Source organism: Salvia hispanica, chromosome 3, assembly GCF_029641045.1.
Source record: "Salvia hispanica isolate PSC_SH4W2 chromosome 3, Shi_PSC_v1, whole genome shotgun sequence".
In the NCBI taxonomy this organism is placed as follows: domain Eukaryota; kingdom Viridiplantae; phylum Streptophyta; class Magnoliopsida; order Lamiales; family Lamiaceae; genus Salvia; species Salvia hispanica.
The window spans coordinates 19754065-19778924 of record NC_142694.1 but is presented as its reverse complement, the minus strand read 5'-3'; the positions used below and the strand labels follow the sequence as shown (position 1 = coordinate 19778924).

The 24860-nt window shown below is 38.9% G+C and overlaps 4 protein-coding genes and 1 pseudogene across 4 annotated transcripts; 4 read left to right on the top strand and 1 right to left on the bottom strand.

Annotated features, from left to right (window-relative positions):
- The first annotated feature begins 1053 nt into the window (after positions 1-1053).
- Positions 1054-2948, top strand: LOC148930339 (small RNA-binding protein 11, chloroplastic-like). Its single transcript, XM_089069026.1, has 4 exons — positions 1054-1331; positions 2310-2378; positions 2455-2561; positions 2644-2948. The coding sequence occupies exons 1-4, from the start codon at positions 1220-1222 to the stop codon at positions 2767-2769; spliced, it is 414 nt and encodes a 137-aa protein (XP_088925152.1). The 5' UTR covers positions 1054-1219; the 3' UTR covers positions 2770-2948.
- Positions 2949-3292: 344 nt separating this feature from the next.
- On the bottom strand, positions 3293-3940 carry LOC148930338 (uncharacterized). Its single transcript, XM_089066430.1, has one exon. The coding sequence runs from the start codon at positions 3938-3940 to the stop codon at positions 3293-3295; it is 648 nt and encodes a 215-aa protein (XP_088922556.1).
- A 3825-nt stretch (positions 3941-7765) lies between these two features.
- On the top strand, positions 7766-9311 carry FLA7 (FASCICLIN-like arabinoogalactan 7). Its single transcript, XM_048114727.2, has 2 exons — positions 7766-7955; positions 8251-9311. The coding sequence occupies exon 2, from the start codon at positions 8294-8296 to the stop codon at positions 9098-9100; it is 807 nt and encodes a 268-aa protein (XP_047970684.1). The 5' UTR covers positions 7766-7955; positions 8251-8293; the 3' UTR covers positions 9101-9311.
- Positions 9312-9979: 668 nt separating this feature from the next.
- LOC125213927 (fimbrin-5-like) lies at positions 9980-14760 on the top strand. Its single transcript, XM_048114726.2, has 15 exons — positions 9980-10142; positions 10504-10616; positions 10693-10863; positions 10976-11217; positions 11292-11463; positions 11562-11600; positions 11683-11751; positions 11823-11939; positions 12048-12259; positions 12648-12809; positions 12882-13078; positions 13390-13547; positions 13618-13714; positions 14022-14113; positions 14333-14760. The coding sequence occupies exons 2-15, from the start codon at positions 10530-10532 to the stop codon at positions 14525-14527; spliced, it is 2010 nt and encodes a 669-aa protein (XP_047970683.1). The 5' UTR covers positions 9980-10142; positions 10504-10529; the 3' UTR covers positions 14528-14760.
- A 3815-nt stretch (positions 14761-18575) lies between these two features.
- Positions 18576-20378, top strand: LOC148930337 (6,7,8-trihydroxycoumarin synthase pseudogene; annotated as a pseudogene).
- The last annotated feature ends 4482 nt before the right edge of the window (positions 20379-24860 follow it).

Genomic DNA, 24860 nt, shown 5'->3' with positions numbered 1-24860 from the left:
GGCCAAGGCAGATTACTTCGCTGACGGGAAGAAGCACTTCAAGTACTTCGACGTTTGGAAGCTTGTCGAGAAGAGCCCGAAGTACACTGGTGGGGCTGAAGCGGCGGCGAAGAGAACCAAAGTCGCCGCCGGACACTACACTTCGAGCGAAGGAGGTCCGCCAATCGACCTCAACGTGACAGACGATGACTTCTTCCTCTCATCTCCTGGTACTGAAAGCCGTCCGATGGGCACAAAGGCGGCAAAGAGGAAAGCAAAGGGGAAGGCAACTGCGAGCTACTCCGCTATGCCGCCGCCGCCACCCAATCCTTCCTTGGACAAGATATCAGACTCTGTCGGATATGAGTATTACGTTGCGGATGAGCCAGCTGACGGAGTTGACATCGAGGGATACCTCGAGAATGTCGGAGTACGAGCTCGAATTGCACCGTGAGATGATCGAATACCTTCGCGCACAAATGAAGAAAAAGTAGTTCTTTTTTCTAGGATTTGTAATTTTCTTTTTTCTAGGTTTGGTAATTTTCTTTTTCTAGTATTGGTAATTTTTTTTTCTAGGATTTGTAATTTTCTTTTCCTATTTTCTGACTGAACAAGAATTTTCTCGGTTTTAATTGATCAACGTATTCTATTTTACGATTAAAATATGTTGTGAAATGAATAATTGTGGTCTGAGTTGTGGTTTGCGGTGTTAATGGAGTTGTGGCCTGGAATCCCTAATTTGAGGGAATGATGACGTGGAGGGGACTTGCGGCCTAAATTCGGGACAGGGTTAAAGGATGCTCTAAGTAGTCCAATTCACCGATGACTGATTTGCCGCTCGTGTTCCATATGTTCAGGAGAAAACTGTACGTCCACACTTGAGATGATCCGATTGTTGAAAACAAGCAGAAGGCGAAACCCTCATCAACCAATCTCGATCCAATGGGTCTGCCACATGGACTTACACTGTGCTTTTGGTTATTTCAAACAAGTGAGCCTTAAATTTAAAATTTCTTCATATTTTCATTATTAATATAGGCAGACATGTCACATACTATTAAAATCTGTATTATCGAAGGGGCATGAAATAGACAATGGGCCTTGTATTTGGATTTTGTCACACCGGACTGCAATTTCGAAATCAATTTTAAACAAAATTTGATTATTCGATTTTGATCAAATAAGAATCGTGACGGAACCACTCGTGCTGTGTTCCCGTTGAGGTTGAAAACTGCTTGAAATGGCTAACACCGCTTCTTTTCTTGCTTCTTCTACTCCTTTCACCAATAAATCCCTAAATTCGAGGATTTATTGTCAGAATTACCCTCTCGCCAGCAAAATTATCGTCAAAAGTAAGTTCATTTCACTTCCCTCGCTGTTTGATTTCATCATTTTCAACCTATTTTATCTCAATTCTTCTCTTCTCTTGCTCACAACATCAATTTCGACTCTGTTCTACACTGTGTTTCAAAAGAAGCAATTTTGATTTTTGAACCTCGTAAACACAGAATTAGAAGCTCAAGTCTTTCTTCAGTTTATTGTTATATGCATTATTATTATTATTATTATTATTATTATTATTATTATTATTATTATTATTATTATTATTATTATTATTATTATTATTATTATATGAAATGCTGTATGTATCAAACTGTAAGCAGTAAGCTCTGTGCTTGAGTTCAATTAGACTTATAGGGAGGCAATGTCAACTTGGTAACTTGGCATGCTCCCATGGCTGTCTTGTGAATAAAATTCAGGAGGTCTAATATAACAATTCTATTAATCTAGCTTCTATATCTTGGCTAGCGGGCTGCAAGCATTAGAATGAGTTAATTTGGAGATTGTCTTACAAAATGTAGACACTATTTTCTCAATGATCTAATAGATGATGCTTCTTTTCAAACTCTGTTACAGCTTACAAGTTTTGAATACATTATTAAGATCTTTGGGATTACAATGATAGAGGCCTACACATTCCTTCTCATGCTTGAGAGCTTTCTCTTTATATAGCTTTTGTAAAGCGGTGTTCAATTTGAGGCTTCTTTTCAACTAATTGGCATTTTACCAAGTACTTGCATACCTGAGGGGTGACTGTGATGTGATGCCCTTATATCCTTTGAGTTTCAAAAAGAGTAGACAGAACAAGCAACAAATACCTGTAACTTCTGGCCTTTTGCCGTCTAGTTAAAACTCGGTGCTCCTTTTTCTTATTTTATCCATTCCCAGTGGTTTTCATTACTTTCTTTTCAAAAGAACTAGCTTTTGGCCTTCATTCTTGTTACTAATTTACTAAAACTGTTTTGGTTATTATTTGTACTTGAATGCAGATCTACCCTTTTCGGCAAGTGAAAGTCGCCTTCTGAAGGAATTCTCAAAGTATGGACAGATAGCCGAAGGTAGATTTGGTGGAATCTGTTCTTCTACTAAGTTGAATATAATTTGTGTATGATGATTTATCTACGTCACTGGCAGTAAGACTTATCAAGGACGAAGTCAGACAGAAGTCAAAAGGATTCGCATTCATCCAGTACACCTCACAAGAAGCAGCATTACTCGCTCTAGAAAGCATGGATTATCAGGTTCCATACTATACAATTGATTTAACTCAATCACTAAAAATAATATGAAGAGCCTCTTTGTTTATTCTTTCTATTTTTTCAGTTGTTTGACGAGAGACGAGTGTTCGTTGAACTTGCAAAACCTCGTAAAAGTGATTTCGGTGGATACCCAAGAACCTCAGGCCCCCCTCAAGAACAAAGCTTGGCTATTCTAGATGATGTTGAGTAGTGACATAGGTTGCTGTTGAACTAAATTACACACTGATTCGGCCTCATTCATTCTGCTTCAGAAATACTATACGAACCGTTTGTGTTTAGTATAGGACTGGAAATATATTCGCTTGGTTGTTAAAAATCTCTGAATACTGGTATCATTAATCAATAATTATTTGGCCTCTTAGTGCAAAAGATGTTTAAAAGCTTCATGATTATGGGATATAATCAAAATTGGTGTAGGTTTTAAAATATTATACATGTTGTTTGGCTTTGTTGTTTCCTTTTGAATGCTTGTGATTGTTGGAAAAAGTAATTCAGAGGCTCAAAAGATTATAGAATCAATCATAATCATAAATAAAGCATTCCATCACAATGAGTTGATTGTCTGTTGCAAAAACATAAGCATAATCTAACTTGAGGCGTTGTGACACTAGATTATAACAAAAACTTAAACCATGAAACTCTACAGCATAGCTTTACTCGATAAAACCACCATAGTATGCATTTCCTCTCTTTTTTTTCTTTATTTTTGCTTTTCACTTGCTTATCCTTCCTCTTGCTCTAGCTTCTCCCCCACTGTGTCTTGTAACTCTTGTTATCATGGAAAAAGCAGCCTCGGGTGAGGGAATCGGGCTTTCCCTGAGGATGTCTCGCCTGATTCCCTCATATCTGTCTTCTAATCCGGCCAGGAACTTGTACAATCGGCTATTCTCTATTAGTTTGGCGCAGCAGTTTTTTTCACAGCATCTGGGAGGAGTTGGTTGTCTCCGATCAATATCCATCCATATACCTTGCAGCTCGTTCCAGTAATCTTTCAAGGTATGTTGTCCTTGCTTTATTCTGTCTGCCCTAACTTCCAAGCAATAAAGTTCGTAAGGGTCATCTTTAATTACGTCTCCATACATGACGGCGAGGCTATCCCATAAAGCCTTGGAGGTCGGTTTATACGCGCAAAAGGTGACCAATTTCATCTCCATGTTCTGAAGCAGCAAAAGAAAGAGGTTACAGTCATCTTGCTCCCATTGAGAGTAGACCGGATCGTCTGCTGTTGGTGGTGGAGGTACTCCAGTGATGTGGCTGGACATGCCCCTGCTTCCGATTGCCACCCTCATGAGTCTCGACCACAGCGGATAGTTGTTTCCGTCCAGTTTGAACCCGAACACAGTGTCTGAATCTGGCACCATGCTTGCAATCTGCCAAGTTAATTCACTTTGCTTTGGTTTGTGGATGGTTATTTATCTACTCTGTCACCATTATACAAGGATAGTGTATATGTCTGAAACATTACAAGAATTTGAATGAATCTTTTTCTCGGAAAGATTTGTCTTGATTTCTACATTGATTTCTTTGATTTTCTTTCCTTCATTGTAACTTAGAAGCCACCTATACAGATCCATCGTATCATGATATCATCCAACTTGAATTATGCATTCAAAAAGATATGATTTCTTACTTTTTATTTATCTAAAATGATGGTTTTACTATAGAGTATAAGCCAACCGAGTACTATATAGGGGAAGAATCAGATTATTTCCTTTCTCTTGTAGCAAGTATAAATCATAGCAATATGAAATTAATGATACAAGAGAGAAAAATAACGCCACTTTTCACTATTTAGGCCTCACACCACTATTATATATACTTTATAATCTTAATCTCCTAGGGAATCTCTCTTTTTATAGACAATATTGCTTAAATGGTTGGCATTTTTGAAAAACCCACAAGCTACAACAATGCAAATTCAGCAATATGATTGTCCCTAATTCATTTTGCTTGTCTTATACTATCTTAAACATCCAATCTTGCTTTTTAGCACCCACCGCATATATTATTATTACTCAAATATCAAATATTCAGAGGGACCACGTCCAGATTTGATGCGAGCAAAATATTTTTGTGAGATGTATATTACACCGTTTGTTTCATATCATTCAGTTGGTATTTCATAATCTTGTATTATATGCAGTTGGACAGCGAAATCAAATAATTTTCCTTTGTTGTTTTGGGAGGTTACTGTAATTAATAGTATCATATAACATGGATTATAATATCCACATTTTATGTCTCGCCTTGCATTTTAAATTAGAGATACTCACTATTTAATTCGAAGATTTTTTAAATTGAAACCCTAACGTTATAAACATGATTAACAGCCAACTCATAAGAAAAAAAGTTTAGCACACGCTGATTACAAATCACAGGTCATCACCAAAAGATATATATATAAATATTACTCCTTTATTAACATAAAATACAACTGTTTTAGTAAAAAGACATACTAAAAAAACGATTCCTCGTTATAAGAGCATCTCCAATAGCGGCTAGCCCACCGGCTAGCCGATTCGCGTCGCTAGCCGGTCAGCTAGCCGAACTATTGGAAACGGCCAGCCGCGAATCGGCGAAGAAATCGGCTAGCCCACGCCGATTTGAGGGCGTTGGCCGATGCGCTGGCCGCCATTGTGGCGTGCCGATCGGCCAGCGCCCAATTTTCGTTTTTTTTTAAAATTTTTTTTGAAAACCTATATATACGTGATTTTAGTTTCATTTTCATTTGCACCACTTATTTTAACAAGTTTTCTCTCTCTCTAAATTTCTGTACAAGAGCAATATCGAGCGATGGACAACAGTTGATGGGGATGATGGCGGGAGCGCAGGGGGGGATGCCGGGCGGGGGGCAGGCCAGCGGCGGGCAGGCAACGTCGGGGTGGGGAGGTATGCCCCAGATGCAGCAGCAGATGATGCAGCAGATGATGGGGATGATGCCGGTATGGCAGGGAGGGATGCAGCCCGGTATGCATCCCGGGATGCAGGGGTCACAGGGGGGGGGGACACGGTCTATCGTCCCTCTCTTGATTTTTTGACGGCTTCGTCTCACACGTCGATTCAAGTGGAGATGCAGTTCACTGGCAATGACCTTTTGTCATTGCATGAGATGAGGATCGATCTCGGGGAGCCGGACACTCCCATTCCAGCGGGTCGGGGCGCGCCGAAGAAGAAGAAGACCAAGGGGAAGGGCAAGGTGGTCGGCGAGTCGTCGCAGCCCGCTGTTCACGACACCCCCACGCGGAGGAAGTGGACGGAGGATGAGTACGTCGGCGTGGCCAAGGCGTGGTTGTCGGTTTGCGACGATCCATTGGTTGCGAATTGTCAACATGTGGGCTAAGATTAGAGCAGCCTACAAGAGGAACTGCCCGCACGGAAAGGACTATAGCGGGGAGGAGTGCCGAAAGGGGTGGGAACGCATCAGGGCCGCGGTCGGCCGATTTTCGGGGTTGTACACCAACGCCCTCCGCATGCTGACTAGTGGGCAGACTGAGGAGGACGCCCGAAGGATAGCGGAGAGTCAGTTCCCCAAGCCGAGGGTTTATAAGGAGTTCGCCTTCTGGGAATGCTATTTGCTGCTGAAGGACTCCGAGAAGTTCCGGGCGGGGTGCGACGCTGGGTGGCCGAAGAAGCAAAGGCTGAACTACTCCGGCGGAGTTTCCGTCCCCTCCATCCTTTGCTCGTCGCCCTTGCCCGGTTGGCCAAAAGCGGGCGCAACGGGCAGCGAGGGAGGATCCCCCCTATCACCCCAAGAGGTCATCTCGGCACCCCCCCTCCACGCGCGTACACCTTATTATCGCGTCAAAAAACGGACGAACGGATGTACAAGGTCTTCCAAGAGTGGAGGGCCGCAACTGACCCCACAGAGAAGAGGTTTCTTCAATCGATGCTCGAGAACATGCAGGTGGATTTGGATTCCACGAGGGCACTGGTGGGGGGCTCAGACGCGGGCTCAGATACCCCGGGTGGCGGCGGTGACGATGAGGAGTAGAGAGCGGCGGGGCTCGTGTGTGGAAGCCCGTTTTTTTTTTTAAAAACCATGTATTTTTTTTATCTATGTACCTTTTTTTTAATGAAATGAATGAATTTTCCCTTATATGTCTCGTAAATTTAATTCCGTAATTTATCGTAAATTTAATTCCGTAAATGTAGTTGTTTTTGAATTATTTTTATTGCGGCTAGCCTGTGGCTGGCCTTAGGCTAGCCTATTTGATTAAAATGCTGATGTGGCATGTGAAATTTTAGTGCTAATGACGTGGCAGGGAGAGAGAGTGGCTAGCCTGTTGGCTGTGGCTGGCCTATGGCTAGCCTATTGCCACTGGAAATGCTCTAAATTACACGCATTAGATTATCTTTCATCTGTCCCATAGGAATAGGGACTTTTGGGACAACTGAGTTTAAATGCAAAACTAAAATATATCAGTAATAACGAGAATATAATTGAAATAGTTTTTTTTTATAACGAGAGACACTTTATTAGAGCATCTTCAAGGAAAAAAGGGTAAATGAAGAGGTAAAGAGAAATAATTACCACATTTATATTTTCTTTTTAAAATTTTATGCTCCAAGAGAAATGGTATTTGAGGAGGTATTATACCTTTCTTTCATTTTGAAAATGTATATTTACCTCTTCTTGATTAGAAAAGGTAAAAAGTTAGTTATTTTGTTTATCTTTTTAATTTACCTTTTTTTCTTGGAGTCCACCTTTTTTAGAAGGTAAATGAGAAATATATCTTCTTAATATATAAAACGTTTTCTTTTTTGGATTGTCTCATTTAAAATGAACCGTTTCCTAAAATAGAAATAACATATTTCTACTTTTTATTTCTCTTACTTTATTATTTCTTCATTAACTCACAAAATAATAATATATAAAATGTCGTACTGAAAAATAAATGTTCCATTTATATGGGACGGAGGGAGTATGTTTTGGGACATATGGAGTTCAAAAGTAGGATGTGGAAAATAGTGGGGGTTAAAATTGTAGAACCTCTATTAAAATTAGAAGTAGTAAAAACAAGAGATGGCTTTATTAGCGTACAAGTTTTGGGGTTGTTAAGTTGGGAGGTTGACGCAGAAATCCCACCTACATAGTAGAACTTCAAACAAACTGTTTTAATGAATTTTGGTTGATGCTTAAGACACATATATTATTATTTTTATTGAGCAGTAACATTTGGAGTGGGGGTGGGTGAAAATTACCTTGCCATCTCCAGCTCATCTATTCTTTTATTCATCAACAAACACCATATAATTCTGCCACCATCTCCTCCCTCCTCTATATTTATGCTGCTGCTACTGCTGCATCAACACACTCAATAACTTCGCTGCCTCCGCCGCATTTCTGCTGCTGCATTTTACTGCCTTTCCCCCCAGGTTTGTTACTCTCAATCTCCCTCTCCCTCTCTCTCGATTTAGCTCTGCTACCTTGTTGATTCAACTCTAAATATCTGGATCTAGAATTTGAACCTAATCTAACGAAATCTGCTTGTTAATTAATTCTAAGCTCATAGATCTGGTTGTAGAGCCGCATTTTCCTTCTCACATCACAAATTCATCCATAGATCTGTTGCTTTGGTACCAATTAACCACCAGCTGCTTAGATTAGATTTAAGCAAATCCTTCCATCAGATCTAGCTACATTGCTAAAGCAAGTGAGTTATGTGTGCAGAGAGCGAGTGAGGAGAAGGAGGTGCTCCAAGTAGATCCAGAAGATGTTGAAATCGATAAGAATGAATGTTGTGGTTTGCAGCGCTCTGCTGTTGCTCTGTTTCGCAGCATCAGCCAACGGACAGAAAAAGAGCCCCGCGCCGGCGGCTCCGACTCCGGTGCCGGCGCCGGCGCCGGCACCGGCTACCGATTACGTTAACCTAGCTGATCTGCTATCGGTGGCGGGGCCGTTCCACATTTTCCTGAAATACCTGGAGTCGACGAAGCTGATCGACACATTCCAAGACCAAGCCAACAAAACCGAGGAAGGAATCACTCTCTTCGTCCCCAAAGATGAGGCGTTTTCATCCATCAGAAAGCCAGCTTCTCTCTCCAATCTCACGCAGGACCAGCTCAAATCCGTCATCTCCTTCCACGCCATCCCGCATTACTACTCCCTCTCCGATTTCCGGAACCTCAGCCTCAACAACCCCATCCCCACCTTCGCCGGCGGCCCCAATTTCGGCCTCAATTTCACCGACAACGCCGGCACCATCCGCATCGACTCCGGATGGACCAGCACCAAGGTCATCAGCGCCGTCCACGCCGCGGATCCCGTCGCAATCTACGAGACCGATAAAGTCCTCCTCCCCACAGCGATATTCGGCACCGACATTCCACCGCTGCCCCCGGCTCCGGCTCCAGCTCCTGCAGCTGAAGCCCCGGCCGCAGACACGCCCTCCGCTGCCTCGGATAAAGGCTCTTCATCTTCATCCTCCTCATCGCACTCCAATTCTGCGGCGACGAGTGTTGTTCACGGCCATCTCGTGGCGGTTATTGTTGGTGTGGTGCTGATGTTGTTGTGCCGCTGATGATGATGATCTGGATTGATTGTGTCAATTGGTTAATTTCTGTGTTTGCATTTTGATTATTGAGTTAATTTAATTGCTATGGATCACTGCATACCAATTTTTCCGATTAGCTATTCATTATCATACATGTTATTGTTATGTATATGATTCCCCTCATGTACGTATGTATACTTTGTTGCCAGAGATCGATTCTATCAATTGCATTTTATTAGTTCTGTTGCCGGAGATGCAGTGTGTTTTATTTCTTAGAATTTCATATTCATAAACAGCGTTCAATATTTTTATTTTTATGTTTTTTTTAGTATCACAAGTGTTATTTTTATTAGGGTGTCGCTCTAATTGAAAATTAAAGAAACAACTACTACCAAACAAAGATGTTAAAAACTTGGACTAAGTTATTTATCTATTTTTATAGAGTACTATTTGCTACTATCTTTTATCTATTTTTAAAGGAAATTGCCATAAAATCACTAAGTATGGTTAATTTTTGATTAATTCTGCAACTTTAAAACATAACCAATTATACATCAACTTTGATATTTTTCTCAGTTGTACCATTAATCTCTAAATTGAGAAAGTATATATGACGTGGCAAATGTAAAATACTACTCCATATGTCGACAAAATGTCCAGTTAAAGACATCGTCGCTTCTTTAGTTCTACACATGCACACGTCGTGTCGATAAGTTCAGACACGTAGCATGTCGGAAATTTTCGCCACGAGGCAATTAAGAAAAATGTCAAAAATTTGAATGATTTTGTTTTATAATTTGCTCTTTTTTTTAATAGTAATTTAAAGGTATAGGAAAAGGAACTTAAAATAGCATTATAGGCAGTTGTTTGTGTTCCTGAGTATTCGCATGTCCATAAAAAGAAACGGCATTTTCTCCTATCAAATCCTCCATTCTACATTTCCATTTCCTTTTTCATTTCCATATTTCATTCTAGAATTTGATCCCAAAATGCATAAGATATGACATGGGTTGATCCTCATCTGACGTGAACAATATATATCACTACTGATTCCACAAATCATCGAAAGGTAATCATCGATATATATCTCTTGAGCACATCAATTGTTTGTTGATATGACTCATAACGTATGCTCAATGTATTTGTTTGTTGATATGACTCAAAACGTATGCTCAATGTATATTCATATTGTATAAGGAATTACAGATAGTTATTTAATTTCACATGCAATATATTTATGAAATTTTGATCAAATGACATTCTTCATAGCCTCAATTTGCGTTTTGGCATGATCAAGTTACAGTGATTTGTTTGTAGAATATGGATGGATATAGATCAATCTCCCATGTTTGTAGGATCATTTCCAATGCCACCTAATCTATCTTGTTTCTTTTTATAGATCACCAGTTTCCTTATTCTGTTATCCGCAGTTTCATTGAAAGCGCTATAAGAGAATATGTCCAGTTTTGTGGGTGTAGTCGTCTCCGATCCTTGGCTTCAGAGCCAATTCACTCAAGTCGAGCTGCGAGGCCTTAAATCTAAGGTACTGTGATATCTCCTCAACCCTTTTGACCAATTGGACCTTGTTTTCTCAAAAATGAATATGGCTATGGTTGCAGTTTGTCTCGGCACGTAACCAAGCTGGGAAGGTTATATTGGCAGATTTGCCTCCTGTATTGGCGAAACTGAAGGCGGTTACTGAATTGTTAACAGAGGATGAGATCAAGAACATCTTAAAGGAGTCATCTCCTGATTTGGATGAAGAAGTTGATTTTGAATCATTCCTTAGGGTATGTATGTTATTCTTAGTTTCATTTGATATTACTCTGTGCATCTCCTTTTCCGTGATTGGATATATTGATAAAGACACCTAAGGATCACCTATATTTCAAACATGTGTAGCATTATTTGAACCTGCAAGCTCAGGCCTCAGATAAAGTGGGTGGTCATAAACCTCAGTCGTCCTTTCTCAAAGCGACTACAACTACTACACTGCACCATATAATTAGTGAATCCGAGAAGGCTTCCTATGTCAACCACATCAACACCTATCTTGGAGAAGATCCATTCTTGAAGGATTATCTCCCCTTAGATCCATCTAGTGATGATATCTTTGAATTGGCAAAGGATGGCGTTCTTCTATGGTACTGGTCCTGTAAATATGAAAACAAGAATGATTTCTTGTGTTTTTTCTCACCCGTGTAATTATTTGATGCAGTAAACTCATAAATGTAGCTGTACCTAATACTATAGATGAGCGAGCCATCAATACTAAGAAGGTTCTAAATCCATGGGAGAGGAACGAGAACCATACCCTTTGCCTCAATTCTGCAAAGGCAATTGGGTGCACTGTGGTCAACATTGGCACTCAAGACCTGATTGAAGCTAGAGTAAGCTAGCTATTTGTCGTTTTGTCTTTCATTTTCAGTGTAGTGTAGATATCATCAGCATGGATACGAATCATTGTAACTTCCTTTTTTTTCTGCAGCCTCATCTAGTTGTTGGGTTGATGTGCCAAATAATAAAGGTAAATCAAATTCTGTAGGTCTGTAGCATAACATAAGTTAAAAATAGCTAACTTCTGCTTTACCTTGTTTGTGAAACAACAGATACAATTGTTATCTGATCTTGATATAAAGAAGACTCCTCAACTTGTTGAGCTGATGGAGGATTCCACGGTAACGAACTCTCAAAGTTGTTTTCATATGATAGCTTTTTCTCATGATCACTCACAATTGATCCAACACAGGATGTAGAGGAGCTTATGGGATTAGCCCCAGAGAAAGTTCTTCTGAAATGGATGAACTTTCATCTGAAGAGAGCAGGATTCGAGAAAGAGGTTACGAATTTTTCCTCAGATTTGAAGGTAAGAAAAGAACTAGGGGGCAGAAGCCTCTAAGAGCCTTATTTAGAAGTCACAGAAACTTTGCAATTATTTAGTCTGTGCAGCTCAACATACCCATTCTAACTGCAGGACGGAGAAGCTTATGCTCATCTGCTCAATGCACTTGCCCCAGAACTTGGCACAAACTCAACATTGGAAACAACAGATCCGACTGAAAGAGCAAAACTGATCATTGAGCAAGCTGAAAAACTAGATTGTAAAAGATATGTTACTCCAAAAGACATCGTTGAGGGATCGGCAAATCTAAATCTTGCATTTGTTGCTCAAATATTTCAACACAGGTAGACTGCGATACTCACCTTCCAGCTATGGAGACAAAACTTCAGTAGTTCAGTACAGTTCAATATAATACTATTGCTTTACATGTTAGAAGAAGATAGCTAAGTTTCAAAATATAATACAGTATATGTGGTGAAATGCTGGTCATCTCGCTGTCCTTTATTCGTTTTCATACCATGGTTATTTCAACTAGACAATGACATGAGGGAGGCTACTACCAATACAGGATTAAAGATAATTCATCCATTCTGGGTATAACCTGCTTATTTCTGAATTCATTTTATGGAGTAAGAAAGATCATAAAGCATAGTGTTCCCAGTATGCTCTATTTATACAATGTCCAATAGTTTAGTCATAGGAATGTGTTGAATATCAAAATTACTGTTTCAGAAATGGACTATCAGAATCAGTGGACCAGTCGAAGGTACCAATGGCTGAAATGGAGGAAGATGATGCTCAAACTTCACGAGAGGAGAGATGCTTCCGGTTGTGGATTAACAGCCTTGGGATTGAAACCCACGTCAATAATGTATTTGACAATGTCAGGGGAGGGTGAGGTTTCCTTTTATTTGTTTTGACATTTAGCTTTATGAGTTAATTCACTTCTACTTGTCATGCATGCAGATGTGTTCTACTGGAAGTACTTGAAAAAGCTTCTCCTGGATCTGTAAACTGGAAGCAAGTTCCAAAACCTCCTCTTAATTCGTTCAAGAAACTTGAGAATTGCAACCAAGCTGTGAGTGTTGGGAAGGATTTGAACTTCTCCCTAGTGAATATAGCTGGAAATGATATTTTGCAAGGAAACAAGAAGCTCATAATATGTAAGACTGCTCAACTTCGTACATTAAATATGATCTCTGTTTTCATTCAAAATGTTAAAACTCTGTTGCATCCATTGGTTATAGGTAGTCTAAAATGCAGTCTTTAAATGATTATGGGTAGATATCATCAACACTGCTTTACTTTTCATGCTGCATCTGTCCATAAGTAGAGTTGCATGCTTTCTAACATCATAATGTTTTCACACTACATTCTTTTGACACCTGCATGATGTTTATTCATCAATAATACTTAAGATCCTATAGTAGTACATTTAAACATCAACATAACTTTACATGTTTGTCATTTGCAGCTTTTCTGTGGCAGTTAATGAGATTTACCATGATCCAACTGTTAAAAAACTTGAGACAGCATTCTCAAGGAAAGGAAATTGGAGATGCTGACATACTGAATTGGGCAAACGAAAAAGTCAAGAAATCTGGTAGAAGTTCCCAAATGGAAAGCTTCAAGGTAATGCTGGAGGTCTTGATCATGCAGTTATTTTGTATATGATGTATCTGTCTTTGTCTTCCATTAACAGGATAAAAACCTCGCAACTGGGAGATTCTTTCTTGAGCTTTTAAGTTCCGTGGAGCCAAGGGTGGTCAACTGGGCCCTAGTTACAAAGGGAACAACTGGTATGGGAGTCCTCATTTAGGATCTTCTGTTGCAGCTAATGAGATTAATAAATCAAATATATGCTTAGGACTGGTTGAAAATTTTATTGATGAAATTAGAAAGGGGTTTTATTTTAGGAGCCAAATGGAGTAATGGCCTAACTCCTAAATATATATGCATGAATTCCATTTTGGGAAGTACTACTTTATCCATGCCTTAACCATGTAATTAACTTGCATGTCTACTTTTGTCTGTTGTGTCTGATTTGCCTCGCAACCTGTTATAATATTTTCTTGGAACTGAAAGTGGATTTAATTGTAAATGCAGATGAAGATAAAAAATCAAATGCAACATATATAATCAGTGTCGCACGAAAGCTTGGATGCTCCATATTCTTATTACCTGAGGATATAATTGAGGTACATCACCGATGTGCATATAATTTAGCTCCTTTTTGCTTGGCTTGTACTCATATTGGTAAACAAGTTATCTACTAGCTAGTTTACTATCTCAAAAGTAACACTTGAAGAAGATGCTATATTCAGATTGGTTCTGTCTTTATGTATAAGCACACCACATATTCGACATGTATTATGCAAAATACTCATATCCTCTTCTTTTGCAACTGATGGTATCAGGTGAACCAGAAGATGATGCTGACCCTTACAGCAAGCATCATGTATTGGAGCCTGCAGAAGAAGGTGGGAGATACTGAGCCGCCATCTCCTAGCCAGCGATCTGAGCCACCATCTCCTAGCCCGCAATCTGAGCCTCCATCTCCTAGTCTACACAATAACCAGCCACCACCATCTCCAAGAGGTGATGATGTCTAGTTGGCGAACTTATGTTTCTGCTCCATTAAGTACTCTGATGTTCACCAAGAAGTTACCGGTTAATAGACATTTCACACAAACACTGAGTATTCAACTGGATATAGCAGAGTTGAATTTTTTATGGAGGGCAGAGTAGAGATATTGGTTCTTGCAGGTAAATTCCTGGTAGAGTAAGCAAGAAGGTATACAGATCCTTCAAGTTTAATTTGCATTAGTCACAGGTGCATTGTATGGATTGAAGTGTGGAAATAGTTTTGTATAGCATATTCATGATGTTAATATTGCTAAGTTATGGCTGCCTTGAGCACCTTTTTTCATATATAAAAGTATATCTTTGTGTTATGTGTGTTGATCTAGTGGTGGAGTGGTCGGGTTCAAGTGGTCTAGTACTCAACACTACTCTTTCTCTCTTACTCTTCCCCTTATTTATTAAAACTCATGCCAAACTCATTGTTCATACTTTTTGGGGACGAATAGAGTAATAAAAAACACGTGACAGAAATCAACCTATCACTTAACTTGACAAGTATTTCTGCACAAAAATTTGAACTCACATCTGTAGTCAAGATATATGTCAGTTGGTTTTCTGACCTCACAAATAAAGCTCAATTAATCCACTTTCAATATTTTCTTTGATGAAATATCTATCAACTTATACATGCTTGGTTTTGTTATATTGGACTGGATTATATGAGGTACTAATATCACATAAAAGTTTACACGCTTGTTGTGATTGAAAACCTAATTCACCCATCAGTTTTCTTACACTCGAATGAGAAACAATGTTTTGTTTCTTGTTTTTCCAAGTAACCAAATTCCAACCAACAAAGGTAAACCTGAGGTAGATCTCACAAGTGATTTTGAACAACACGCCGCAACTAAGGTCATCCACAACAATATCTCTTATTCATCTCTGGACCATATCTTCTCCACACTAGTCATGAGCTCCACACCATTTTTACCTCATCTCTTATTCAAGAAACGACACCTGCAACCATTCATCTCTTCTTATTCACGGATTTCACTAATTCATTTATATTCATTCTCTATTTTAATTTGTTTATATGAAAGTTAATTAAACTATTTTTTTAATTTAATTAAAATATGTGATTCACTAAAAATAAAAAATGGAGTATTTAACATGCAAATTAATTTTAATATAATATTCAAATTATATCATAAATATAAACATTATTCAAATTTTATTCACGTAATAGCAACAGTTTTAACCCACAATCTACAAAATTCTTTAATGCACATTAACCACTAGTCTAAACATTAATTTGTATTGTAATCAAACAAATATATATACTGAGTACAAAACAATAGGAACTCTCTTTCAAGTGTAAACTAATTGCCACACATCAAAATCAAAGGAAGGTTAAAGTTGAAAATCTATCTATAAAATGTCTACTCAAGCAATGAAAAACTTACTTCTCTAAAATGAGTACTCCACTCGTAAGTATTAGACTCACTTCTTTTGGGTACATGATTTAAGGAATTGATATTTAAATAGTTAAAGTGGAGAGAGTAAAGTATGATAGAGGGAAAAAGTAGGGGAGAGAAGAGAGAAAAAAGTAGGTGGAGAATAAAATAAGATAGATGCTTTTTGCTAAAAAAGAAAATGAGTCTAATATGTTGGGACATCCCAAAAAGGAAAGTTGGTCTAATACCTTGGGACCGAGGGAGTATAATATAAAGTATAATCTTTCACTAATTCGCGAATCCAACTTTTAAGTATGGATCTTTGTGAAATTATAGTTTTATTTTATTTTAAAAATAGATTTCTATAATTAAAACTGATTTTTTTTAATCGGGCAAAAGAGGCGAGTGGGCTTCATTTCCCAATAGGAGCGTGCCATATATGTGGGGGAGACGCGTGGCGCGCCAGCTCGTTTCGGCTTGACGAGACCAAGACCGAGACCGAGACGGCGAAGAGCACTGTTGCGGATGCTATAAACGTGATCTTTCTTCAATTTTCTAAAAAGTCATAGCCTTAAGATAATTTTATCAGGCAATATTAAGTAGATAGATAAATCAATTTGCCGACCTGTCGTTGATTATGTAATTTAAGATCTTGAGGTGTCCATACCTTACAGCAGCAATTGGTCCACACACCAATAGTAATAATACCACATTACATGTTTTTCTTACTAATCAAATCACTACTATTTCATATAGCTTCGGCAACAGGCTACACTCGTAGATGAGTAATTAATTGAATCAACATATAAGATTCAACTACACTTAAAATTCAAAATTTTCACTCACACAATTTCATTTATATGTTTTTTTTTGAAATTATTTTACAGATTTTGGGAGACTGTAAAAAAATGATTTGTGTTCTTGCATCGATGAGATATTATTGAAAACTGGAGATCCGCAAATCTGCAGGAATCACATATTAAACACACCATTATATAATATGAGATTCTTCTCATTTAACTCGTGGGACATATTCCAAGACTTGGCACTACAATAACAAGTGAAGAAAAGTCAGTGAATAAGATGTAATACTCGTATTTGGGATTGGATTAGCTTTCATCGTATACACACATATGAAACCACAGCCACCAGTTTCTCATCACTTATTCCACTGACACGACACGACACATATTGAAAGCAACCAACTACTCAATTTCATTAATTCCTAAAAGCTGAGGAAAATCAAATGTATGTGGGTTGAAATCTATGTTGCAACTATATTTCAGTTTTTCTTGGTTTACTCTTTCCAGATTTCTTGAATTTACAAATAATAGGACTACGTACGATTCACGTTGCAGTTACTTATTATATCGTGAATTTCATTTTTGATATCTTTTTCATTTGCACCAAATCAAAGTATATAATTTTAATGAAATTGACAGACCAGTTGGACGATCACCTACTCTGAATACGTATTTCAACTCAATTTGATGAATTAATCATGTACCAATATTAATTAACCGGAGAAAATTAACAGGTCAATATATGAGAATTGCAGCAAAATATCTCTGATAACAACTCCACTTACTTAATCACGTGCAATTATATAAACAAGAATACTTACCACAAAAGTGAATAAAATAAATTCACATGTTTTGAATGAAATGCATTAGGGTCATCAAAATACTTATGCATGATCGTCCATTATATAGTTGATGTATTTCTTTTGATTGTGCTTCTATAGATATGACATTTTTTAAAATGTTAGTAATTAACAACACCGTCTCAATTTTTCTCTCCTACTTTATTCTCTTCACGCTTAATTCACAAAACGATACATAAAATCCATGCAAAAAAATAAATGTTTCAGACTCTATTTAGTGGGACGAAGTGAATACTACTCTATAATTAGTGAATTAAGTGGAGAAATTAAGAATATTGTATCTAATGATTAAGTGGAGAAATTAAGAAAATTATATCCAATGAATTAAATAGATAAATGAAATGAGAATAAAAAAAGAAGTTACATATTGTTTTTCCTAAAAAAATGATTCAATTATGATTGTAGTTGGACAATCGAAAAGGCAATACGACTAAGTTAGAGTAAGACAGAAGGAGGATTATTTCACAATAATCTTATAAGTACTGTTTTAACCTAATCTCATATATACAATTAAAATATTGGTACACGCGTGGTATGTCAAATCAATCATAATTATAAAAATAAGAAAAATACGAAGATAGAGAATATCTGTACAATATTTAGTTGAATATACTCCTTCCACGTAACAATACTTCTGGACTACTATACTACTACTACTTTTTATCCATACATACAACCGTTCAAATAAAAACGTTTAATAAATTGCATATTAATAGAGCCAATTTAAACATGCATAAATATGGTTTGGGGAATTGAAAAAACAATTTCAGAGTGCAGGCATACCTGTATAGCAACACTAATGTATTAACTAATATGCATAGCTAGTGCGTAGGTAGTGGTTAAATATTTTAGAGCTCGAAGTAGGACCCATATCACTGCACATCACACATGTTTATTTGCATATCCACATGTATTGACCAATCTCAAGAATATGGATACCATATTATAGTATAAATAAGGCCCTAGGGCAAATCAAATTCATCACTCAAATATCTAAAGATGAAGATAGTTGTGTGCACAATCATAATCTTATTCGTAGTTATTCGGAAATTGATGAGGATGAAGAAGAGGAAGAAGAACGCTGTAGCAGCAGGACCTGCAGGGGTCCCGCTGCTAGGCAACTTGCTCCAATTCGACAACGCGAAACCCCTCGTCTACCTTCAAGACCTCTCCCACAAGTACGGCGGCGTAGCCTACTTGAGACACGGGTCGACCCCAATCCTCGTGGTCTCATCAGGAAAAGTTGCAAAACAAATCCTGAAGAGCCAGGACAGCCGGCCGCCTGTCCTGGCTCAGCAAAAGCTGTCTTACAACGGGGTGGACATGGCGTTCTCCCCGTACAACCCTCACTGGAGGGAGACGCGGAGAATGTGCACCCTCCATCTGTTCTCCCCCAAACAGATCCTCAGCTTCCGCCCTGTCCGCGAGGCTCAGGTGTCTCGCGTCATCTCCAAACTGCACGCTCGACTCAATCATCCGGCCAATCTGAGCGACATGGCGATGTCCCTGGCCAGCAACACCATCTGCGGCGTTGCTTTTGGGAAAACCTACGACGATGACGAGTACGAGAAGAAGAAACTCGACAAGCTCGTGCTCGAGGCTCAGGCGTTGATGGTCTCGTTCTACGTCTCCGATCACTTCAAGGTGTTCGGCTTTCTCGACAAGCTCTCCGGCTTGTCGAGCCGGGTCGAAACCAATTTCCAGGAGCTGGATTCATTCTACCAGCAGCTCATCGATGATCATCTCAACCCCATTCCATCGTCTTCTTCTTCAGGTGATCCGGATATTATTGATCTCATGCTAAAATTAAAAGGAGAGAAGCCGGATTCGATCACGTGGGACCAGATCAAGGCGCTGCTGATGAACCTGTTTGTGGCTGGGACGGACACGGTGGCGGCCGCGATTGTGTGGACGATGACAGCTCTGATGCTGAGGCCCGACATCATGAGGAAGACGCAGGAGCATATAAGGGAGGCCGTGGGGAGAAAAGATGATGGAATAATGATTACAGAAGACGAGCTGATGAAGCTGCCGTATCTGAAGGCGGTGGTGATGGAGGGGCTGAGGCTGTACCCGCCGGCGCCGCTGCTGTACCGGACGGTGGAGGAGTCTCATCTTGTGGAAGGGTTGCAAGTTGAAGTTGGGACTAAATTCATTATTAATGGCTGGGCTATTGCTAGGGACCCCGCGATCTGGGAGGATCCCGAGGAGTTCGTGCCTGAGAGGTTCTTGAATGTGTCTGACTCCGACTGGGAGTTCAAGATGCTCCCGTTTGGAGGCGGGAAGAGGAGGTGCCCCGGGATGAATATGGGGATGATGTCGATACACCTCGCCTTGGCCAATCTTCTCTACTCGTTTGATTGGGCGGGGCCGCCCTCGGCCCCACCTATCGACACTGATGCCTTGCCCGGGCTCACTATGCATAAGAAGAATCCGCTTATTTTGGTCCCAACACTACCATTATCCTAGCTTGGCCTCTTTTATTTTATCCAAATTATTGAGTTTGTCATTCTGTTGCTAGAGTTTTAGGCCATCCATAACGCTATCTCTTATTCATCTCTTAACTCTCTCATCTCTTCACTATTCATGAGCTCCACTGTACGTTTCACTCCATCTCTTAACTAAGAGACAACACCTACATCCCTTCATCTCTTAACCATCGCATCTCTTAATTATTCATTCAATTTATTGTTGCTCCTAACACAGTTTGAACGAACTAATGGTATGGATCCATGTTTAATTCAATGCTAAGTATTTTCTTAATTTGCTATGGTCTTCGTTTAGCAATGAATTACATCCATGTAATATTGTCTAGTTTGTTCAAGGATTGTTAGGAGGAGCAACACTTTTCATCTTTTAGTTAAAACTAGTATCCACACCATTGCTCAATGAATTTTCCAAAAACTAATTTAACATCACGTTGTACATGAATTTAAAATACTATAACAAATACTCCCTCCATCCTAAGATAAACGAGTCATATATTCCTTTTAGGGATGTCCCAATATAAGTGAGACATTTGCTTTTAGTAAAAAATCATTTCTCTTACTGTATTATCCACCTACTTTATTCTCTATCTACTTTTCTACTTTTCTCTCTCTCATACTTTACTCTATCTACTTTAACTCTTTAAATATCAATTCCTTAAATCATGTGTTCGAGTGTTTCGCTTATTTAAGGATGCAGGGACTATACTATGAATACACGGTGTTATCTATCGTGTTATTTGTTTTATCTAATAAACTGTTCCTCTTTCGATTCTATAGCATATATACCACTTGATTAACCAATAGTTTGTCAGAAAATCAGACGAATTATCACATAATAATAGATAAAATAAAACCAAACCTTAATATCATAATTAAGTAATCAAAAGAATATATGAGTACAATTACTATAAATCAAATCCTAGAATTTTATGATTTAACACTAAACAAAAATCATAATTAAAAACAATACTCTTCCATCCCTAATAGTTTATCACCATTTGACCCGATACAAATTTTAAATAATAAAAAATTAGTTGAAAAAGTTGGTAGCATATGTGTCCTACTTTTATAGTACTAGTATATTAGTTTTATGATAAAATGTGAGTAGAAATGAATTAGTGTAATGTGACATTCACTACTAATTAAAAATGGTAAAAGTGAAAGGTGAGAAAATTTTTAGAGACGGACAAAAATAGAAATAAGTGACAAATTCTCAGGAACGGAGGGAGCAACATAATGAAATACTAGATAAAAATCTGTCAATATAATCTCGTGTTCTTCAATCCTTTTCTCATTGCCTTAGAAATTATTTGACCTTTTGAGTCTTCTATCGATTTGTTATAAATCATTGATTAGAGATGATTAATTATGGATTGGAATATGGTATTTATAGGGAGGGCTCCAAGGATATGATCCGTTGTTAACTTTTTTAAGTTGCTAAGTCTGCTAACTCAGTGTATTAAAAATGTTAACATAAACTCAGTTGATATTTTAATACACGGTCTTGACATTGATATTTACTCCCTCCGTCCTCGAATAGGAGTCCCATTTTTTCATTTTAGTCCGTCCGCGAATAGGAGTCCCGATTCACTTTTACCACAAATGGTAATAGAGTCCCACCTTCCACTAACTCATTACACTCACATTTCATTTAAAACTAATATATACAAGTGAGACCTTTATTCCACTAACTTTTTTCCACCCACTTTTCTTAACCTTTCTTAAACCCGTGTCATCCAAAAATGAGACTCCTAATGGCGGACGGAGGGAGTATAATGTCAACACAAATTTATGTTGATATTTTAATGTGATCTTGCTGACATTTTTAATATATATTGTATTGATGAGTTAGTAAGTTAGCAATTTCAGAAAAGTTAGCATTATATAACAAACCCCGATGGCTCTAAATTTCCATCTTCGAGTAGCATCACTGTTGGAGCTCTTAAAGATGGTAATCGAGAGAGACGAGATGGCTATACATATTCAGAGAGTTTGGGAGTAGAAGAAGATTGAAGATTTGTATTTTATGTTTTCAACGTTTTACACCCCTCATTATATAGGGAAGATAGTGTCCCTAATTATTGAAAACATATCAACCTATTCTAGGATACAATATTTTCACATATTCCTAGTCAATCAATTATTCTCCAAATCTTCTCCTTCTATCGTTGATTCTTCCTTTAATTCCATTGATTTTGTTTGACACTCCCCCTCAAGTTGAGCAACGGTATCTCCGATACTCAACTTGTCCAAAATTTTCTTGAAGACTTTGGGATGAACAGCTTTAGTCAAGATATCTGCAAGTTGTTCTTCGGACCGAACAAAGGGAAATTCTATGATCCCTCCTTCGAGCTTCTCCTTGATGAAGTGACGATCAACTTCAACATGTTTGGTACGGTCATGTTGCACTGGATTCTCTGCAATACTGATTGCGGCCTTGTTATCACAAAACAGTTGACTTTTCCGTGTAGGTGGAAAGCCAAGTTCTGTCAATAATCTCCTTAGCCAGATGATTTCCATTAGTCCACTTTTGATTCCTCGGAACTCTGCCTCTGCACTTGATAGAGCTACCACCTTTTGCTTCTTACTTCTCCAAGTGACCAAGTTCCCTCCAATGAAGGTGAAGTAACCCCCAGTGGACCTTCTGTCAATAGGATTACTTGCCCAACCTGCATCTGTGTATCCGTCGATCTCCAATTCATCCTTCTTGGCTAAAAACACTCCATAGCCAATGGTTCCCTTCAGATATCTGACAATCCTTAACGCAGCATCCATATGGTCGACTTGAGGTCGGTGCATGAATTGACTAACTATGCCGACTGCATATGTGATATCCGGTCGGGTATGTGATAGGTATATGAGCTTCCCTACCAGTCGCTGGTATCGTTCTCGATCTGTAAGAGCAGCCCCTTCTTCTATTTTCAATCCATGATTAGGATTCATTGGAGTTTCAGCAGGTTTGCAATCCAACAACCCTATCTCTGCAAGTAAATCTAAGACATATTTTTTCTGTCTCAGAAATATCCCGTGCTTTGATCTCAACACCTCTATCCCAAGAAAATATTTTAATGCCCCTAAGTCCTTCATTTCAAACTCTTTGAATAAGTTCTCCCTTAGGTTGTGGATTTTCCTCTACGTCGTCACCAGTGATAATCATGTCATCAACATAAATAATTAGACATGTTATCTTTCCATTCCTTCTTTTTGTGAAGAGTGTATGATCTGAGAGGCTTTGTTTAAACCCGTGTTTGAACATTGCCTGGCAAAACCTTCCAAACCATATTCTAGGAGACTGCTTCAGCCCATACAGAGTTTTTCTAAGGCGACATACTTGCCCGAGTCCGAAATCTTCAGAGAATCCAGGTGGGACTTCCATGTATACTTCTTTGTTTTCCCCCAATTCACCATGTAGAAACGCATTTGTGACATCGAATTGATGTAGAGGCCAATCCTTGCATGCTGCTACGGAAAGAAGTGCTCGAACAGTGTCTAACTTGGCAACTGGGGAGAATGTCTCTTCATAATCTACTCCATATACTTGTGTGTATCCTTTGGCCACAAGTCTCGCCTTATATCTCTCGATTGACCCATCTGCACGCCTTTTTATGATGAATATCCATCGACATCCAACTGGCTTCTTCCCTTCTGGCAATGTACACTTTTCCCATGTCCCATTTTTAATGAGAGCGTCAATTTCCTTTTTCATGGCCTCTCTCCAATGTTTATGTCTTGAGGCCTCCTCAAATGTTTGTGGAATCTCCTCTTCTTCATATATGGCAGCTTCAAATGCACTAGCCATTTCAGTGAGTTGGGTTTGTGCAATATTCGCCACCGCATATCTGGCCTTCTTTCCTTTCCAGTCCGGAGAGTATCTCCGGGCAGAGATTCCCCTCGTGCTTCTATGAGGAAAATCATATGGTGATTCCCTTGGATGAGCATCTCTACCACTTGTTAGACAGTTATCTCCACCATTCCTGTCAGGATTAGTATTCTCCACAATTACATTATCCATATCTGAACTGTTTACCTCCGACATCGAAGATGGGGTTGATGGTTGAGCAGTGTCACCTAACTCCACGTTCTGTTCAGTGGGAGAAGACGGCTCGGCGATACCACTACTTTCCTCTGTTGGACCGACTTCTGTGACAGGGCTTGACTCAAGCGTCGACTCTCCCCCTGACTGGTTTCTCCCTTGACTAGGTAGCCAGTTTAGTAGGTCACTAGTAGGATTATGGTCCGACGATATCTCCCCCTGACTACTACATTGGCTGTAAAAGTATTCCCCTTCCACAAAATCACAATTCATGGTAGTGTGCATGTTGCCTGTAGTCGGATCATAGCATCGATACCCCTTCTGACTTTTTCCATACCCCAAAAAAACACATTTACGAGCACATGGTGAAAATTTAGTACGTTCATGTTTAGGAATATGAACAAATACTGAACAACCAAAGACCTTGGGCTCTAAGGAAAGAGAGGAAGGTAGTTCGAAGTGTGTGGAAAAAATATCCAAGGGTGACTTGAAGTCTAGAATCCCAGTGGGTAGGCGGTTCATGAGGTAGACTGAAGTGGCTATGGCTTCGGGCCAAAAAGTTCTCGGTATTTTTGACTCGATCAAGAGAGCTCTAGTAATCTCAAGGATGTACCTATTTTTCCTTTCTGCTACCCCGTTTTGCTCTGGAGTGTAGGGACACGAGGTTTGGTGGACTAGACCATTTTGTCGAAAAAAGTCTTGCATTTTTGTATTCACAAATTC

Coding starts and splice junctions, on each gene's coding strand:
- LOC125213927 (XM_048114726.2), top strand. CDS start 10,530: ATGTCCAGTTTTGTGGGTGTAGTCGTCTCCGATCCTTGGCTTCAGAGC. Junction 10,617..10,692: donor TGCGAGGCCTTAAATCTAAG/GTACTGTGATAT, acceptor CTATGGTTGCAG/TTTGTCTCGGCACGTAACCA. Junction 13,079..13,389: donor AAACAAGAAGCTCATAATAT/GTAAGACTGCTC, acceptor TGTCATTTGCAG/CTTTTCTGTGGCAGTTAATG.
- LOC148930339 (XM_089069026.1), top strand. CDS start 1,220: ATGGCTAACACCGCTTCTTTTCTTGCTTCTTCTACTCCTTTCACCAAT. Junction 1,332..2,309: donor CAGCAAAATTATCGTCAAAA/GTAAGTTCATTT, acceptor ACTTGAATGCAG/ATCTACCCTTTTCGGCAAGT. Junction 2,562..2,643: donor TAGAAAGCATGGATTATCAG/GTTCCATACTAT, acceptor CTATTTTTTCAG/TTGTTTGACGAGAGACGAGT.
- FLA7 (XM_048114727.2), top strand. CDS start 8,294: ATGTTGAAATCGATAAGAATGAATGTTGTGGTTTGCAGCGCTCTGCTG.
- LOC148930338 (XM_089066430.1), bottom strand. CDS start 3,940: ATGGTGCCAGATTCAGACACTGTGTTCGGGTTCAAACTGGACGGAAAC.